The following is a 19,286-nucleotide window of genomic DNA, read 5'->3' on the forward strand; positions in this document are numbered from 1 at the left end:
AGGCTGTTCCTGGTATAGAGTGTAGTTTGTATATAATATACGGAGAATAACTATCGAGAATTATCTATCATATTCTATCTTCTAAAAGAATATATCTGTAATACTTCAGATACCAATGTGTCAGCTAGGGTTCTGACTGTCAGATTAGAAAAATAAGGGTCACAGATATTCAATAAACTCCGCTTTTTAGAACATATTACAAACAAACCTTGTTAGTGAAAATATGAGAAGTTATAAAGAGAAGATACAAATACATAGAGTAAAAATAATCAACAGAATGCAAAAAGAAGATGCACACGAATAAACAAAAAATAATAAGCAAGTGTATTGTTTATATTACTTACTTATATTAATATAGCTAATATATTATTATATCCAGAAATAAAATGTGAATCAATATTTCATATTTACTTGGGTGAACTCTTATAATATATTGTTTACAAGTTGGTTGTAATTAGAGGCTCATAACCAAATGATTATCCCATAATGCGAATTTTTCTTAAATTGTAAAACGATACAAACAATTTAACAAATCACTTGATATATGCACCTTTTGTGACATACGAAATCCTAATGTCTCTATAAATGAGCTTGTCAACTCTTGAGTCAACGTTTTTATTTTTCTTGTTTATATATCATATGTAGAGAAGAAATCAAGCAATATTCATCTATTACACCTTGTACCGACTTCGTATCCCATGATATTTTAAATTAAATTTTTCTAAAAATGATTTCGCCCAGGATCGAACTGGGGACGTTCTGCGTGTTAAGCAGATGCCATAACCAACTAGACCACGAAACCATGTCTTCGTCATAATCTGTTGTAGATCAACCTTGATATTATGATTGTAAAAAACGATTAGGGTTGAAAAATATTGTTAGGGTTTTGTGATGATTGTCAAGAAAAGTTCTAGTTTGGAATTATAGGACTTAGGGTTTGTTGATAAATCCCACATGATTGTTGAATACTATGTAACAAAATGAAACATTCATGAAACATTAAATAGCTAATTAAGGAGAAATGTATCTACGGTGACAGTCGTTACAGAACCTCAAATAAGAAACTATCAACCCATAGTTCATATATAAAGGACCAGTATCTTGGTATCTAAATTTATATGTTTGGTTGATTTATAAAAATATGTAGCACATTGTATAATACAAAAAAGAACAAGCAATAATCGTTTAATTTTCCTAGATATATATAACGTTCTTATATATTTGTTATTGCCCTTACTATTCGTTCAATAGTACTGTTAAGAAAATTGGTCCTAAGTCCAAACTATAACAACTGGTAGCGTCGCCAAAATATCTGTCCATCATGTCCGAATTCCCAACCAATCCTGTCCTCGTCCAAGCCATAAAGGTCGCTCAACCTTTCACAGGTTCAACTCGCTCAGTCTTTAACTTACGTGAATTTTTGTTATCCTTAGATTTAAAATTTGGTCTTCATCATATTACTGATGACTTCCGTAAAATTTGCATCTTTGCTGACAATATTGGAGGTAAAGCTACACAATGGTTCCTTAACTTCTCTGCTGATCATGATCTACATTCCATTTCCTACTCCACCCTGGTCTCTCAATTCACTGCCTCCTTTGGTGCACAACTAGATGTGTACGACATCAGTCGTAAAATTTGTTCATTAAAACAACATAATAACATCGACGGATACATCAAAGAGTTTTACCAGTACAAAAACCTGTTACCCGAGGGTGCCATGAGCGAACAGATACTCATAAGTTATTTTATTCAAGGGTTAAAACCCGACACTAGAAAGGCTGTCGTCTTACAGTCTCCGACAACATTTCATAAAGCCACTGAACTTGCTCGCAAATGTGAGCACTGCTTACTAGATCCAATTACGATTAATTACTCAGGTGACGTCTCACCTAATTCTGGTTCCTACCAATTAGATAGTGACGGTGATACTATTATGGCTATTCATTCTAACAACCGTTACCGTAGAGGTTATTCTACGCATTCTACTAACATTACATCTTTCAGGAGAGGAAGATCCCAGAACTCAGCTGATACCACTTCTTCCAATAAACGTGATAAAGAGGACCTTCGTCGTTTGTGCTTGGAATATAAACTATGCTTCAAATGTCGCAAACCAGGACATCAATCCAGCACTTGCCCACATGCGAGTTCTCGCTAAAAATACCGTTACTTCTCATTCCCATTTCTTTCCTTCTTCTTTATCCTCTTTATCAAACTCCCAAGACACAAATAAATCAAGAAAAAATAAATTTTTTTTCGAGAAAAGTGCTGGGTCACACACCCAATTAAAACACCCAGACGAGTATACAAAAACAAAATACATCGATACTACTACAATACCAGAAGTCACTACTATTATAACCACCACCAAGCCATTAGTAGGTACTCGACACGAACGTCCATGTATCGTTAACAAAATAAAGGTCCCTGTACTGTTTGATACAGGAAGTCCTACTTCACTGGTTAGTGAAGATTTAGTTGCCAAAAACGGATGGAAACCGTACACTGTCCCACCATTCATATGGAAAGGTGCTATCGCAGATCGAACCTCTACTACTACCAAGGCCGTTCAATGTAAACTTTTAGACAATAAGACATCATACGAATTCAACGCTTACGTCACTCCAGAATTACACAATCAAGTCATTGTTGGCAATCCTATCATCGAACATTATCCAGAACTACTTTCTACAACTAATAATATCACTAATTTCAATACTACAACTGACATTACCATAGGTGCTATAGATCAAATTTTTGACACAGACGTAGAAGAAATTTTTTGGTACAATTATCCAAGAATGAAAATCCAATCAACCCCCATCACCATGAACTTCCTATAGAACTTCAGCAAGAATTTAAAGACACTGTTACCAATGAATTACCGCCACAGTCAGGTACTCATACTTATAACCATACGATCGAATTAAAGCCTAATAGTCGTCCTCCTCGATTACCACCCTATCGCATGACCCCGGTACTAGAAAAAGAATGCAAAAAAATAATTCAAGAATTACTTGATAAAGGGTTCATTGTCGAGAGTAAAAGTCCAGTCTCATCACCAGTATTATTAGTAAAGAAAAAAGATGGTTCCTATAGACTGGTTGTAGATTTTAGACAATTAAATGATCTTACCATTAAAGACCCCTATCCATTACCACGAATTGATGATTTAATGACAAAAATAGGTGACTGTTCCATATTCTCTACACTTGATCTACATTCAGGCTATCATCAGATTCCACTAGCGGCAGACTCTGAAGAACTAACTGGGTTTACTACTCCCTTCGGTCATTATCATTACAAGGTTATGCCATTTGGTTTATGTAACGCCCCAGCAACATTTGCTAGATACATGCAACGCATACTTGGTGATATTCCACATGTTTTCGTTTACTTGGATGATATTTTAATTGCTAGTAAAGATTATGAAAGTCATATCCACGATCTTAGACAAGTTTTAACAAGATTACGGCAAGAGGGTTTAGTCTGCAAGAAAAACAAATGTTATTTTTCCCAATCTGAGGTACAATTTTTAGGTCATACATTATCCACTGCTGGTTTTGCTGTTCAACAAGACAAAGTTAAGGCTATCCAAGAACTTCCTATGCCTACTACTATTAAGAGTGCTCAATCATTTATGGGAATGATCAATTATTATCGAAAATTTATTCCACATTGCAGTAAGCTGGCCAAACCCCTTTTCGATTTTATTTCTAAGAAATGTCCGTGGTCGAAAGCTCAAGAAGATACCACGATCAAATTGAAAGCTTGTCTCACCTCAGCTCCTGTTCTCGTTCCGTTTGTCCCAGGTGATAATTACAGGCTTACCACAGACGCAAGTTATGCTGCTATAGGTGGAGTTCTAGAACGTTTATCAGCTAACGGTAAATTATTAGGTGTCATTGGTTATTTTTCGAAAACTATTTCCGATACTCAAAGTCGTTATCATATTGGTGAACTTGAATTATTAGCTATAGTTGAGTCATTAAAATACTTCAGATACTATTTACATGGACATCGATTCTTACTGCGGACCGATCACAGCTCTCTACTATCCTACCGAAGCAAAAAGGAACCTTCTCAGCGTCTATCTAGATGGCTACAGTACTTAGAAGAATTCGATTTTGATATTGAACATATTAAAGGAAAAAACAATGCTGTTGCCGATGCTTTAAGTCGCCCTCAAGACGATTCTGCTATTAATGTTTATCCACTAACCACGTTGTCCTCGATTAATCCACAAGATTGGTATGAATCATTACTCGAAGATCCATGGTCTGCTGCCATTTTAGTTTCCCTAGGCGTTGTTGATAAGGTCAATATTTCAGCCTCTGATGATTCACTTTATAAGAAATATATTAAACGCATGAAGTTTTCGGCCAAAGCTCAAGAACGCTATAAATTTGATAGTAACATTCTATACTATGATTCTCGAATTTGTGTTCCATCCAAAGAACGATTTACACTGCTACAGTTATATCATGATAGTTTTTTACAAGGTGGACATTTCGGTGAAACCACTACTATTAATAAACTTGCTCCACACTACTACTGGCCTTCCATGTCGAAAGAAATTAAGAGTTTTGTTCAAGGATGTTTACAATGCCAACTAATGAAACGGTATCGTCCAAAAATTAACGGTAAGTTACGCCCTTTAGATGTTCCATCAGGCCGTTGGATTGATATTTCAATTGACTTTGTTACAGGTATTCCAACATCTAAACAAGGTAATGATATGATTATGGTTGTTGTCGATAGATTCTCCAAACGTGCACATTTTATCGCTATGCAAAAATGTTATGGTTCTACCGGTGTTGTCCGTGCTCTTTTTCGCTATGTCTTCTGTTACCATGGTTTTCCCAAAACGATTGTATCTGATAGAGATATTAGGTTCGCAAGTGGTTATTATAAGGAACTCACTGACCGGTTACACATCAAGCTACTTAAATCCACCACGAATCACCCCCAAACAGATGGTCAAACAGAAAGTGTTAATAAAACACTCAATAGATTATTACGTACCTTTTGTCACAATGATCACACTGTATGGGATTTTTTCTTACCACACCTCGAATTCGTCTACAATTCAACTCCTCAATCTGCTATTGGTGCTGCCCCTTTTGAAATTGATATTGGTTTTATTCCGAATGAACCTCTTATGGATGTTGGTAATGACTCTTCAGCCAGAAATGATAGTGCAGTTACTCTAACAAAAAAACTTCAAGCCATTACTTTACGTACCCGTGATTACCTACAAGAACGGCAAGAAATGATGGAAACTCAGGAAAATCCTCATAGAAGCTCTCTTACTTTTAAGGTCGGCGAATACGTCTTATTAGATAGAGACATCTATTTTAGGGGAGGAAGGTATTTAAAAGTCCAACCTATTTTCATAGGACCGTTTAGAATTGTGAAGGTTTTTGATAATAATACAGTCGAAGTCGATTTGCCTTCTTCATTTAAAAAGAATAGGGTGATTAACGTAAAAAATATCAAAAGGTTTGTGAATGACAAAAGACGTTATCCTAAGGATTTACCAGCTACCGCCACAGAAAGAATAATGAGACTTTCAGAGATCATCGCTGTGACTGGTTATGACATTGAGTCACAAACCTACTACTGCAAGATGCAAGATGTTAATCCAGAGTTGATATGTGAGTACACCTTAGATGAATTTAACAAACTTCCGACTGATCGTCGCAATTCACTGCTATCAAACTTCAGAAATTTATCAGAACCTTTGGGAGAGGAAGGTGTTGTAGATCAACCTTGATATTATGATTGTAAAAAACGATTAGGATTGAAAAATATTGTTAGGGTTTTGTGATGATTGTCAAGAAAAGTTCTAGTTTGGAATTATAGGACTTAGGGTTTGTTGATAAATCCCACATGATTGTTGAATACTATGTAACAAAATGAAACATTCATGAAACATTAAATAGCTAATTAAGGAGAAATGTATCTACGGTGACAGTCGTTACAGAACCTCAAATAAGAAACTATCAACCCATAGTTCATATATAAAGGACCAGTATCTTGGTATCTAAATTTATATGTTTGGTTGATTTATAAATATGTAGCACATTGTATAATACAAAAAAGAACAAGCAATAATCGTTTAATTCTCCTAGATATATATAACGTTCTTATATATTTGTTATTGCCCTTACTATTCGTTCAATAGTACTGTTAAGAAAATTGGTCCTAAGTCCAAACTATAACATAATCTGTTGTGGAATAGAATAGTGATAACCATCAAGATTACATAAGATCCTGAATGAATCTAGAACCAATTAGTGTATTAATAAGCCATACATGTGCTACAACATTAGATGCTGCATAATAAAAAGATTGGATTACATAAGACCTTGGCAAATCTAGAATTTACCTATTGTTTTATTAAGTCCCACGTGTATTACTAATCACCATGATTAGAGAATTGGGATGCAGTTCTAATCCAGTAGTGCACCTAAATTAATATAATAAATTTTAGGGTTTGAATCAGTCAAGTCATTAATGTAGTAATCTGAATAATCGATCGAGCTCCAGAAAACATATAAAAGGACAACGTTTTCAGGAGATAAAAGATCATCTTCCATAATCGTTTCTTGTAAATAATTTATATATTATGTATAAACAAAATAGAACAACAAGCAAGTAACAAGTCAAGTAACTTCGAATAAGTACATTAGCTCGATATAAGCCGCTTAATATATAAGACCGTTTTAGTAATTATACTATCGACTATAGTTGATTACTGTCTCGATTATTTGAATTACTATTAATATTATTTGCGCTTCCCTGGAATACACAAAGAACTTCACCACACCATACTACAACAACAATAAAGATATGGTTCCTTGGCCCAGTTGGTTAAGGCACCGTGCTAATAACGCGGGGATCAGCGGTTCGATCCCGCTAGGAACCATTCTATTTTTGCAATCCAACACTTCTAATATCGTGTGGTACAGAGCATGTAGATAATGTGATGAAGACCTATTATGAGAGATGTACTCCTCTAGAACACTAAAAGAGAGTCTTTATGAAAAGAGACAGAAAAAAGCAAAGGAACTATTGAAGATGAAAAACGTTCCCCTAAATGCTATTTTCTAGAAGTCGGGAAAATCTAGCTCAAAGAAACAAGAGACTAGTAATCCAAGGCTTATGCTATTATAGTAATATTATACTTGTTATACATATATACACATATAAACAATTATTTATATATGGTTTCTCTCGTAAAGTTACATATTTTGATAATACATATAGTTAACATACTTTTAAGATATAATGTGAATGGAATATTTTTATTTTATTTTACGTTATTAAAAGAAATACCATTGATAAATCCTTTTCATTAATATTAATATCCCTAATGATGTGCTTCTCATTAATATATAATACTTCTCTAACATATTGTAATAGGAAAAAAAAAAGGTAAAGATTAAAAACAAATTATCATTAGCAACAAAAAAAGAAAAAAATGTTTTAAATTATTTCCTGACTTTATATGTTACACTTAATCAACATTTTAAAGAATAATCAAATAAATTTAATTTTTATGTTTAGAATTTCTTTTTTCAACTTTTAATAGCAGAGCTTTATTGATATGTGGTAAGACACCACCAGAGGCAATAGTAGCTCTAATTAAAGTATCTAATTCATCGTCACCTCTAATAGCTAGTTGCAAATGTCTTGGTGTAATTCTTTTAACTTTTAAATCTTTAGCTGCATTCCCAGCTAATTCCAGCACTTCAGCAGTCAAATATTCTAAAACGGCAGTCAAATAAATAGCAGCTTTTGAACCTACACGTGCCTTTCCACTAGCACTTCTCTTTAAGTAACGTTTAATTCTACCAACCGGGAATTGCAAACCTGCCCTAGCAGAGGATGATTGAGCCCTTAGAGCTACACCTTCCCCACTAGATTTACCTTTACCACCATGTATTTTACCACCGGACATACTTTTTTCTTTTTCTTTTTCTTGTAGTTATAGACGTATATGTATTTATATTGGTCTATTGATTATCCAAATCTTGCTATTGTTACGTAAATAGAGTATCAAAACGCAAAGTTATTCCTGGTGAAAGAAGAGACCTTGAAGTGACTCATTAAGTTTTTATGTTTCTTAAGGTCCTTAACTGTTTATTTGTTTGTTTACGCTTTTGTTTTCCACCTTTCTTTCATTCATTTCTTTTTTTCTTTTATTTTTTTTTTGGTGCCTCTTTTCTTGAAGATACAGTTTCCTTTTTGGGCTGTTTTCGGGTAACCATTTTTTTGTGTAACGCTTTTTCTCTTTTAGGAAATTCAGGGCCGCACACAGCGTTGAAAAATAATTTAATTTTGATCTGGTTTAAAAGATGAATAAATACGATGAGCACAATGACAAATAACTCAAGAGCGCAGATAAGATGGTGATCACTAACTGAGAAGAGATTTGTCAAAGCAGCAGCATTTATACAAAATATTCAGATACTAAATAAAAAGGGTGGAATAAACAAATATATATATATTATATATAGGGCAAACAATTGCTCCATCGTTTTAGTTTTCAACTAATTGGCTTTATATTTTTTTGTGTTTGTTTTTATACTATATTATTTTTAGCTCAAAGAAATATGCTATATGATACAATTATAGTTCCTATAAATAACCACACATTATCATATTTTAAGTTTGAAAGGTTCACAGTGACTCATTTATTCTTCCTGATCATAATTTTTAATCTTTATTTTGTCCAGGGAAAACATGAAAAGAATCAAAATAATAATGATGCCACTGGATATGCACCACGTAAAATCCACTGTGACTTTCCCGAAAATGTTTCTTTAGTAAGAGAAGCAAGTTCCATATCAACCAATGAATCTCGGTGGTTAAAGCAAAGAAAAAAAATTACTGTCCCTGCATTATATGATTTTTTAGAAAGATCAATGACTTCTTTTAAAAATAAAGAAGAAGTTAGTTTGATTCTAGAAACATTATTTAATGCCAGAAGCAAGGATCATATAGATACAGAAACGCTGTCAAGTCCACAGATTGGTGTTGCAATATCTGGTGGTGGTTACAGATCCATGTTGACCGGTGCCGGGGTTTTAGCTGCCATGGACGCAAGAACTAAGGATTCTGTTACCCATGGTCTTGGTGGTCTATTGCAAGCAACTTCATACATTGCAGGTATCTCTGGTGGTAACTGGTTAGTAGGATCTTTAGCATGGAATAATTGGACCTCCGTACAATCTATTTTAGACAATATGCATGTAGAAGATTCCATTTGGGATCTTGATGATTCAATTATATCACCTGGTGGACTCAATATTATTAAAACAGCACAGAGGTGGGACCATATCTCAGGCGCAATAGATGCCAAGAGAGACGCGGGGTTTGAGACCTCTCTGACTGATGTTTGGGGACGAGCCTTATCTTATCATTTTTTCCCTAAATTGAATAGAGGTGGTATTGACTATACATGGAGCTCATTACGTGAATCAAATGTTTTCAGAAATGGTGAAATGCCATTTCCCATATCGGTAGCAGATGGTAGATACCCTGGTACTAAGGTAATTAATTTAAATGCTACCATCTTTGAATTCAATCCATTTGAAATGGGATCATGGGATCCTTCGTTAAATGCATTCATTGATGTCAAATATATTGGTACCAATGTGTCTAATGGTATTCCTGATAATATCAATAGTTGTGTAGTTAATTATGATAATACTGCATTTGTCCTGGGCACATCTGCAACTCTGTTTAATCAATTCTTATTGAGAATAAATTCAACAAAAATGCCAAGATTTATCAGACGTTTAGGAACACATATTTTAAAGGGAATTTCACAAGATTTTAATGATGTTGCTGTATATCATCCAAACCCATTTAAAGATACTAAATTTGTTGAAACAAATTTTACTACAAGTATTACCGAATCTGATTTCTTATTTTTAGTTGATGGTGGTGAGGACGATGAAAATATTCCATTTGTTCCATTAGTACAAAGAGACAGAAATCTAGATATAATATTTGCTGTGGATTCTTCTGCTGATATGGAAATACAATGGCCAGATGGTTCCTCATTAGTACATACATACGAACGTCAATTTGTACATCAAGGTAAACAAATGGCTTTCCCATATGTTCCAGACACAAACACATTTGTTAACCTTGGATTGAATAAAAGACCTACCTTTTTTGGTTGTGATGGTCAAAACTTGACTTCTTTAAAATATATCCCGCCTTTAATCGTTTATCTACCTAATTCCGAGTACTCATTTAATAGTAATCAAAGCGCCTTCAAACTGTCTTACACTGAAAGACAAAGAAGAGAAATGATCCAAAATGGGTTCGAAATCGCTACCAGAAATAATTTTACAGATGATCCTGATTTCTTAGGTTGCATAGGTTGTGCAATTATGAGGAGGAAACAAGAGTCTCTAAGCTTGCCTTGGCCGCAAGAATGTGAAGCATGCTTTATCAACTACTGCTGGGATGGTACATTGGATATCAAGGAACTGCCTGATTATATGAAAGATGTACATGGCTCATTTATTTATGAAAATAATGGTGATGGTAATAATACAACGGTAGTTACAGAAAGTGAGTTGGTAAATGGACAAACATTACTACTTAGTGACATATCATACTTACGAAAATCAAATTCAAAGACAGTTAAAGAAAAACAAATAAAAATCAATTTAAAAATTATTTTCTTATTAATCTGTGCATTAACGTTCTTAATAAGTCTTATATGAATAGCATTTTATTACAATCCATTTTATTCTTTTCATCCATTGATTTCTCATATATTTTTGAGAGAAGTTTAACTGCATATACATTTTTTGCATTATTGGATATACACTATTAATTAATACATCCATGGATATATATACATTTATAGATCATATTTTATTTAGACATATTTTTATTATTATTCCGTCTATCTCTCATTTATTTTATCCATCTAAAACTATAATATTCATATGTTTATCGTAAATAATTTATTCCTCATCGATTATTTTTTCTAAGAAAAATCAAAAAAAAATTTTTAAGTCGAAAGTTTCTCACTGACAAAAAAAAAATAATAAAAAATATTACTTAAAGATTGTTGCTTAATTGAGCACGTTACCTCATCGCAACATAAGTTCAGCAGCTTAGTGAATTTTACTTTTTTCGTAAGCATTTTTCATGGAAGATTAATAAAATATTGAAGACTATCACATTACTAGTAAAAAATCTAAGAGTTATGTCATCAAAAAAATCTCCATTTAAAGTATTCCAAGGTTCTCAAAATTTTAGACTACGAGTTATATTATCAATCTTATCTGGTAAACCTATTAAAATTGAAAAAATTCGTTCCGATGACTTGAATCCAGGTTTAAAAGATTTTGAAGTATCATTTTTAAGATTAATTGAAGCTGTTACTAATGGTTCCTCAATCGAAATTTCATACACAGGTACTACCATTATTTTCAAACCTGGGATCATTGTTGGTGGTTCATACACACATAATTGTCCTACTTCTAAACCAGTGGGTTACTTTGTAGAACCTATGTTATATTTAGCTCCATTTTCTAAAAAAAAATTCTCTTTGCTATTTAGAGGCGTAACTGCATCACATAACGATGCTGGGATCGAGGCCATTAAATGGGGACTATTGCCAATATTAGAAAAATTTGGTGTTAGAGAATGTGCATTGCATACATTAAAACGTGGTTCACCACCATTAGGAGGTGGTGAAGTTCACTTAGTGGTCGATTCTCTAATTGCTCAACCAATAACGATGCATGAGTTAGACAGGCCTGTCATAACTGCAATTAAAGGTGTTGCATATTCAACTAGAGTAAGTCCGTCTTTAGTAAACAGAATGATTGATGGTGCTAAGAAAGTTTTAAAGGACATTGGATGTGAAGTAAATATTACTGCAGATGTTTGGAGAGGTGAAAATTCCGGTAAGAGTCCGGGATGGGGTATAACTCTTGTTAGTGAGACAAAAAAAAATTGGTATATTTTTGCAGAGTGTATAGGTGATGCTGGTGATGTCCCAGAAGATATCGGTAGTAAAGCTGCATATCATCTACTAGAGGAAATTTCTAATAGTGCAGTTATTGGAAGAAATCAATTACCGTTGGCCATAGTTTATATGGTTATTGGGAAAGAAGATATTGGAAGATTGAGAATTGCAAAGGGCCAAATAGATGAAAAATTCATTATATTATTAAGAGATATTAAACATATTTTTGGAACAGAAGTGTTTTTAAAAGAATGCCCGGATCCAGACAGTGACGATTATATCATCACAATTAAAGGTATAGGTTTTACCAATGCAAATAAAAAAATTGCATAAATATTGGAAATAAATTATAAATATAAATAATTATATACACTTTTAACTAAAGGATATAGATCATAATTATTTATACAAAATGGCACTTTCTAAGAAGTCATGCAATCTGATACAAAGGGAATTCATTCTAAATTGGTAATTCGTCAAAGGTATTTTATATTCGATAATATATATAAACATTTATTGGAAAGTATTATTAAGATAGCCCATAACAATGTATTCATCGAATATCATCCTTTATACATTTATATACATTTACATACTGCTTTCAAGAATACCGTTACAGCTACTCTCTTCCGATTGGTATATCATCTATTTGACTACTCAGTTTTTCCCATTGATTCATACTTAACTCTGAATAACTTGAATTCAATTTAACCCAACTTTTAAACAGATCACTTATCATAAATTGAGACTCTTGAAATATAGTAAACTCATGCAATATACATTCCCTAATTAACCAAGCTCTATTTATTTGTTTAGAAATAGATCTTCTATCCCTATTAATAGATGCTTTTATTTTATCATATTCAGCACCACTAACATCAGGTTTACCCTTCATAGATTCCAATTTTTCCAAATTTAATTGCACATGTCTTTGCAATTGAGGTATATTATTAGTTGCCATAATCTTATATCTGTCAAATAGATTTTTTAATGATATTAAGAGATCAATAAATTTCTTCAATTTTGGAACAATATCTGTAGAATAATCATTAATTGCCCTTGTATTTAATGTATTAATTTCATCGATATGATGATTAATGATGGATAAATCATTATTTATTTCAGGTAAAGTATCACAGTTGGCAATATTTTCAATTGGATATAAGACGGATGTCATATGTGCAAGGTCTGTTATAAAACTTTTCAACAATACATTTTCGTGATTTATTTGATTCAATCGTGTTTCATGCCTTTGTATAACTATTGTAATTTTATTCCATATATCAATAATCTTTGTTATATTACTAGCTACATCATTCCATTGTTCCGATATATTACTCGACCATAATTTCATAAAACTTATTGATATTTTTTTGTCCATAAATTCATCACTGGTGTCATAATTTTCTTTGGTTTGCCGTCTCCAAGTAGATATATCAGTTGGTACTGTTAAGAAGGTTAGTAACAGATCATCTTTGCTCAAAATTGGATGATTTACAATAAAATTAATAAATCGGGTCAATCCAACCCGTCTTTTATTAAGGCATATTGGATCTAAATTTTGTGAACCAATCTTTTTAGGTGGCAATTCGGGAATTAATCTAAATGGATATCTTTTCAATAAAACCTCCTGTAGCCAAACAAAGTCAGAATATCTCCTAACTACACTCATAGAAGATTCGGAGGAGGCACCAACCACACTGCCCTCATTTGGTAATCGCTTTAACCTAATAATATTATAATTAGTATGTTTAAATAACAAACCTTCTCTTTCTGGAATCTCCTCAATATTTATTATGTTAGGAGAAAGTGGAGTAAATGTATCTCTAATTGATTTCATCCAGTCTTGTAAATCATTATCAGAAATTTGTTGTTCTTGGGGATTTATCTTTGGCTGCAATTTGTTATCCACTATATTTTGTCTACCTAAGATAACAGAATTACTCCATATATTTACTTGAGGATCATCAGCAATCCCATTGTTTGTGTTATTAGCCATTATAGAAGAGGAGCCTTGTTGTTGAATCCAAGCAGTTTCTTCATTATTATTAGCTATATCCTTTTTTAAATTATTTTCAAATATTGGATCTTCTTGATTACTTACTATTAAAGGGGAGGGTGATATTGAAGTCTCAGATCTTGTATTTGAATTTGAAGTACCAAAGATTCTTTGTGTCAAATTCTCAATGCGATCTTGCTCTTCCACATACAAATTTGTAAAGGATCGGTTTATTGGTTCAGGATTATCTATCCTCCATGGATCAATCTCGGCAATAGCATTATTATTTGAAAGAAAACTCATAATTTATCTTAACTATTTAATTTGATCTGTTAACTACATAAATGAATAAAAACAATTAATAAAATAATGACAAAGTCATCTAATTGTCTATAACTTCTACTTAGCAAGGAAGAATAACCAGCAAATAAAATTTAAAATACAACTGATAGTTGTTAAATATAAGTAATATCTGTCACCTTCATGGTAGGAAAAAAAATAGGTTTATCGTGGCTGTACTTATGCTTGTATTCTCTCTAAGGATCTTTTTCTTTATTAGAATAAAATTTCTATATTCACAAGTCCTAGATGCTCTGAAATAAATAAAAGGAAAAAATGTCAATATTCCTCCAAAATTCAAAAAACCCTAAAGAAAAACTAACAAAAGAAAAAAATCAGTTTTATAAAACCCCATTTACGCAAAAATTTCTTTCTAAGAAAAGATTTTGAAAAGAAGAAAAAAAACAAAAAAATCAACCCTAACTCATTTCTTCTTCACATTCCACAGTGTCTATTTCTTCTTCTGCTTCTTCACTTTCCTTCTCCTCATCATCATTATAGTCGAATGTAATTGTATTTGGCCAACCAATTTCATTTCTAATAAAATCTTTGAATTTAGCAAGAAGAAATTGTTCTAGTTTATCAACATTTTTTAGAGTGGATGATCTTTCGGGCCCATTTGAAACATTATCACCAATTTCTGTTTCTATATTTAATGATTGTACAATTGCCATTCTTTGTAATGGTGCAGATGAACCCCAAGTCTGGTATGTAGAAGACAAAGTAGGTTTATTGTTTATATTATTACTCATTATATGTTCAAATTTACTGTTTGCATTATTCCTTTCATGACCATTAATATTATTATCACTATCAACATCACATAAAATACTAAAGACTGTTTGTGATCTTGAAGTTAAATGTGTCAATAAACACAAACAGTGCATCTGTAACTGGCTTATTGTCACTTTGACAGGTAATATCATAAATCTTTCACCAGGATAATTCAACACTAAAGATACTTGCAAAGATATCATCATATCACCTCTATATTCCAATTCTAAAAGAGCTTGTATATCATTTTTATGCGGATTTTCTTCAACCTGAGGATGCGGATCATCTAATGATTTCAAAATGAAATTTGGTGGGGTTGAACCAATTTTGAACTCTACAATTTGCAAATCTTGTAAATAACTTGGTAATGTTAATGATTCAACAAAATCATTTAATTTGTTGGTTATTGTATTATTCAATGTTTTATCTTCTAAAAGTTGCTCCCAATTGATCTCAAACGACATGTTAATTTATGATATTAGTACTTTACTTGCATCTTAGTTTCCTGAGAAAACAAAGTTTTCTGTAATATATACAGTCAAAATAAAATCTACAATAATAGTGTAAGATCTATAGAAGACAAGACTTAATGCATTTAAATTAATGAAAATAGCTAAGTAAAATGATGAAAGGTTTAAATGTATTCGCAATTTTTATGTAACACACCATTTTATACAAATAGTACCTAGGAATGGAAACTTGAAGATCTACGTGAAGGGCTCTTAAGAATTTCTACATTTTAGATCTCTGTACCTTTTTTAGATTTAAATAGACAATTCACAAACAAGCTAACAAATAAAAAAAGAAAAAAAGAAAAAAAAAAGGAAAGTAATACAATATTTTCTGTAAAGAATACTAAAGGTATAGAGGTTATGGGACATAGAACTATTTTTGTCCAAATACATAGATATTTTGGTTGAGTCGAATTAAAGATTAAATCATTCATGCATTTGTCAATGACTATACCTGTCTTTTTGATTCTTAATTGAATCTATTTTTTTATAGATACGTATATATACCACAACATATAATAGACGCATAAATATACATCTATTCTGATTAATGTTTCCAATTACTGGTTGTTATAGTAACAATATCCGTATTTTAGTCAATAGTAGTAAACGTAGACTATTGTGGTCCAGTAAACTTTTCAAAATTAATAAAGATGAGACAACTAGCAATTCAGCCATTAAAGGTGTCAGATCCTCAACCAAAGATATGACATATACTTTGTGTAAGACTATAAATGATGTTTCTCCACAGCGTACTTTCAGTATTGTATCACAAATACAACAATATCAAGATTATATACCCTATTGTAAAGAATCTGTAGTACATGAAAGAGACCAATCCACTAATTGGCCAATTTTGGCAAGTTTAAGGGTGGGGTTTAAACAATATGACGAGAAATTTGTATGTAATGTTAAATGTAATAAAGAATCTGATAATCATTATATGATTGTTGCAGATTCAATCTCCGATCATTTATTTAATGGATTTGTTTGCCAATGGGAGATTGTCTCGCATCCAGGCCGTCCCAACTCGTCTCAAATTAAATTATCTTTAAAATTTCAATTCAAATCCTCTTTATATAATAATGTTGCATCTCTCTTTGCAAGGAGTTTGACATCTTTAGCATTGAACTCGTTCCATAAAAGAATTATACAATATGAAAGAAATGAAATGAAGAGACCATAATACATGTTTGTAGATATACAACTTTAGCTCTTTAAACAGTAACCGCTATATAAATATTCAAAAAATAAAAATAATGAATAAAAAAAAAATATTTCCAGTAGCAAACATTTCATCAGTCTGTGTAATTAAATATACACAGGCATATGCGTACATTCATACATATACATATAAATATATATATATATATATCTGTAAATAACGAATATATTAGTAAATAATTATTTAAAACTTCCTTTATTACTGTTGATCCAACAATTGGTCCAAATGAACACTTGGTGGTCTAAATTTCTTCGACTTAACATTAGTATTTGTGTTATTATTTATTTTAGAGTTACCCATCGGAGTTGAAGTACCTATATGTATCGGAGTGCCACTATTTAAAGTTATAGATGGAATACTTATGTTCTCTCTATTACTATTATTATTATTATTATTTAGGAAAGGACCAAATGTACGCATCGGAGATGATGATATAGATGAAGCAGATAATGTTATTGAACTATAACTGTTATTGCGAGTATGTGCGAATTTATTCCCATTGAATAATACTTCTGTTGGAGAAACAAACAATTCCTGATACTCTTCATTAGTATTGGTATTATTAGTACTGCAATTATTAGTGAGATTAGACAAACTGCTATTATGGCTATTAACGAATACCTTGGATTTTCTTGTTATTGAACTAGCTACTCCCTGCTGTGCTTGTTTCTGTTTTAATAATTTTTCTGATATATCAGAGACATGGCTTGAAGATTGTATAGAAGAACGAGAATTATATGAATGAGATGGAGAAGTACTTGTAGAATTGGCGGCACCAGACGAAGGATCCTTTGATTCATCCTTGAATAAGTCATCTGTGAAATAGTCGTCACTTCCATTGGTATGAGTGTACATTAAATTATTGTAATTTTGTTTTAAAGTGTCTCTATAGTGCTTTTGTGTTCTTGCTTCATACCATGATTTAAAAGATAAAATAGACCATATTAAAATGATCAAGAATAAAAGGAAACCCAAAACACCACCGAATGCAATGTACACTGTGCCATTTATATCACCAGGATAATAATAACTGTAAGGAGCATTTTTTTGGTTCGGTATAACAACTGTAGCATGTATGGTACTTGTAGACAAATGACTAGAAGAAGAAGAAGAAAAAGAAAAAGAATATGACGTTGTTGAACCAGATGCGTCGTGGCTCTGACTTCCTGATGTAGTTGTCGAAGTCGTTATACTAGAACCACTGGTAGTGGTAGAAGTACTCGTTGTAGTTATCAATGATGGTAAACCTCTTACTACTTTCAAATACATTATCTATTTCACCTTTATATTTGTGTATGAACGTACAGATATGTGTGTGCCTCTCTAGAGTTCCGATTTCCTTTAATAAAACACGTTGTTTTTTTTCACAACCAACGTTAAAAAAAGATCGGTGTACACTAAGGTAAGAGCTGGCTAAGCAAGAATTGCATCTAGGATTCATAGACGTCGATAGTAGGACAAAAGTTCGCAGGGCTGGAAAGGAAACACTTAATCGAGTGTCCTGCAAACTACTACTTCAAAAATATGTATATATATTCATAACTACAACCAATCTACAAACATCTAATAATTGCATTAGATATGATTAAAAATGGTCTCATCATTTCGTTGCCAGCAAAGAAAAACAAAACAAAAAACGACAAAAAACGACAAAAAAACTGTACCGTTTCATCGTAGTTCTACTATCGAATGTTGTAACAACAAGGTACATTAACCTCCAATGAATGAAGAGGTGAAAAAAAGAATGGTAATATTCTTCCTTTTTAAAATTATCTACGTCCATATCTTTTTCTTTTACACTTCTATAAATAATAACAATAATGAAATAGTGAAGAAGGTTATCTAAAAATAGAAAAAACGGCTAGTTATCTCCTTTATAGTAACTTCGAAACATAGAGAAACAGTATTGTGATATTTCCCTATTAGGTAACGAATGCTTAGCACCACGGGTCCTTTTTGCTTTTTTCGTTTCTCCTCCTTATTTTCTTTTTTCTCATTTTTTTGATTTTGATACCAAGCATTGTTACTCACGAAAAAAAAAAATTCTTTTTGATAAAACATTTCGTGTCAGCCGTGTATCATTCGCGAAAAGAAGAGGGGAAAAAAAAAAAGAAAGATTTGCTATTTTTTGGTTTCTTGCTTTTCTTCTTGTTTTTTTTTTTTGATAACCTGTCGATGTATGGATGTTTTGGAATTAGAAAAGATGTTACTTTTTTTTTGATTTCTTTTCCTCATTTTTATCCTCAATAGTCCGTTCCCCTTTTTATTTTTTCACCTCCTCTGTTACCATGGTTACAATTAGAGTAAACAGTATAAAAAATGTCCATAAAAAAACGGAATATAATCAAATAAATTTTATATTTTTACCCCAACCCTAATATCTATTATCTGTACGCTACAGTCTTCTTCAGTCTTCAGTCTACA

General features: G+C 32.1%; 9 protein-coding genes and 2 non-coding genes across 11 annotated transcripts; 6 read left to right on the forward strand and 5 right to left on the reverse strand.

Moving 5' to 3' along the window:
• Window positions 1–727: 727 nt before the first annotated feature.
• Window positions 728–803, reverse strand: PWA37_002113. Its single transcript has one exon. It is a non-coding gene; the product is annotated as a tRNA-Val (tRNA).
• A 518-nt stretch (window positions 804–1,321) lies between these two features.
• Window positions 1,322–2,846, forward strand: PWA37_002114 (uncharacterized protein; the record flags this gene model as incomplete). Its single annotated transcript, XM_064858717.1, has 2 exons — window positions 1,322–2,075; window positions 2,449–2,846. The coding sequence occupies 2 exons, from the start codon at window positions 1,322–1,324 to the stop codon at window positions 2,844–2,846; spliced, it is 1,152 nt and encodes a 383-aa protein (XP_064714540.1).
• A 125-nt stretch (window positions 2,847–2,971) lies between these two features.
• Window positions 2,972–5,779, forward strand: PWA37_002115 (uncharacterized protein; the record flags this gene model as incomplete). The annotated part of the gene is made up of 1 exon (XM_064858718.1): window positions 2,972–5,779. One exon carries the CDS (start codon window positions 2,972–2,974, stop codon window positions 5,777–5,779), a length of 2,808 nt encoding a protein of 935 aa, XP_064714541.1.
• Window positions 5,780–6,859: 1,080 nt separating this feature from the next.
• PWA37_002116 lies at window positions 6,860–6,935 on the forward strand. The gene has a single exon. It is a non-coding gene; the product is annotated as a tRNA-Ile (tRNA).
• A 623-nt stretch (window positions 6,936–7,558) lies between these two features.
• Window positions 7,559–7,969, reverse strand: HTZ1 (histone H2AZ; the record flags this gene model as incomplete). The annotated part of the gene is made up of 1 exon (XM_064858719.1): window positions 7,559–7,969. One exon carries the CDS (start codon window positions 7,967–7,969, stop codon window positions 7,559–7,561), a length of 411 nt encoding a protein of 136 aa, XP_064714542.1.
• Window positions 7,970–8,624: 655 nt separating this feature from the next.
• PLB3 (lysophospholipase) lies at window positions 8,625–10,754 on the forward strand (the record flags this gene model as incomplete). Its single annotated transcript, XM_064858720.1, has 1 exon — window positions 8,625–10,754. The coding sequence occupies one exon, from the start codon at window positions 8,625–8,627 to the stop codon at window positions 10,752–10,754; it is 2,130 nt and encodes a 709-aa protein (XP_064714543.1).
• Window positions 10,755–11,245: 491 nt separating this feature from the next.
• RCL1 (rRNA-processing endoribonuclease) lies at window positions 11,246–12,346 on the forward strand (the record flags this gene model as incomplete). Its single annotated transcript, XM_064858721.1, has 1 exon — window positions 11,246–12,346. One exon carries the CDS (start codon window positions 11,246–11,248, stop codon window positions 12,344–12,346), a length of 1,101 nt encoding a protein of 366 aa, XP_064714544.1.
• A 286-nt stretch (window positions 12,347–12,632) lies between these two features.
• MVP1 (Mvp1p) lies at window positions 12,633–14,315 on the reverse strand (the record flags this gene model as incomplete). The annotated part of the gene is made up of 1 exon (XM_064858722.1): window positions 12,633–14,315. One exon carries the CDS (start codon window positions 14,313–14,315, stop codon window positions 12,633–12,635), a length of 1,683 nt encoding a protein of 560 aa, XP_064714545.1.
• A 455-nt stretch (window positions 14,316–14,770) lies between these two features.
• On the reverse strand, window positions 14,771–15,589 carry MDM12 (ERMES complex subunit MDM12; the record flags this gene model as incomplete). Its single annotated transcript, XM_064858723.1, has 1 exon — window positions 14,771–15,589. The coding sequence occupies one exon, from the start codon at window positions 15,587–15,589 to the stop codon at window positions 14,771–14,773; it is 819 nt and encodes a 272-aa protein (XP_064714546.1).
• Window positions 15,590–16,187: 598 nt separating this feature from the next.
• On the forward strand, window positions 16,188–16,823 carry COQ10 (ubiquinone-binding protein COQ10; the record flags this gene model as incomplete). The annotated part of the gene is made up of 1 exon (XM_064858724.1): window positions 16,188–16,823. The coding sequence occupies one exon, from the start codon at window positions 16,188–16,190 to the stop codon at window positions 16,821–16,823; it is 636 nt and encodes a 211-aa protein (XP_064714547.1).
• A 237-nt stretch (window positions 16,824–17,060) lies between these two features.
• CSI2 (Csi2p) lies at window positions 17,061–18,131 on the reverse strand (the record flags this gene model as incomplete). The annotated part of the gene is made up of 1 exon (XM_064858725.1): window positions 17,061–18,131. One exon carries the CDS (start codon window positions 18,129–18,131, stop codon window positions 17,061–17,063), a length of 1,071 nt encoding a protein of 356 aa, XP_064714548.1.
• Between the last annotated feature and the right edge of the window lie 1,155 nt (window positions 18,132–19,286).

Source organism: Arxiozyma heterogenica, assembly GCF_036370985.1.
Source record: "Arxiozyma heterogenica strain weizmannii chromosome Unknown scaffold_18, whole genome shotgun sequence".
Taxonomy (NCBI): domain Eukaryota; kingdom Fungi; phylum Ascomycota; class Saccharomycetes; order Saccharomycetales; family Saccharomycetaceae; genus Arxiozyma; species Arxiozyma heterogenica.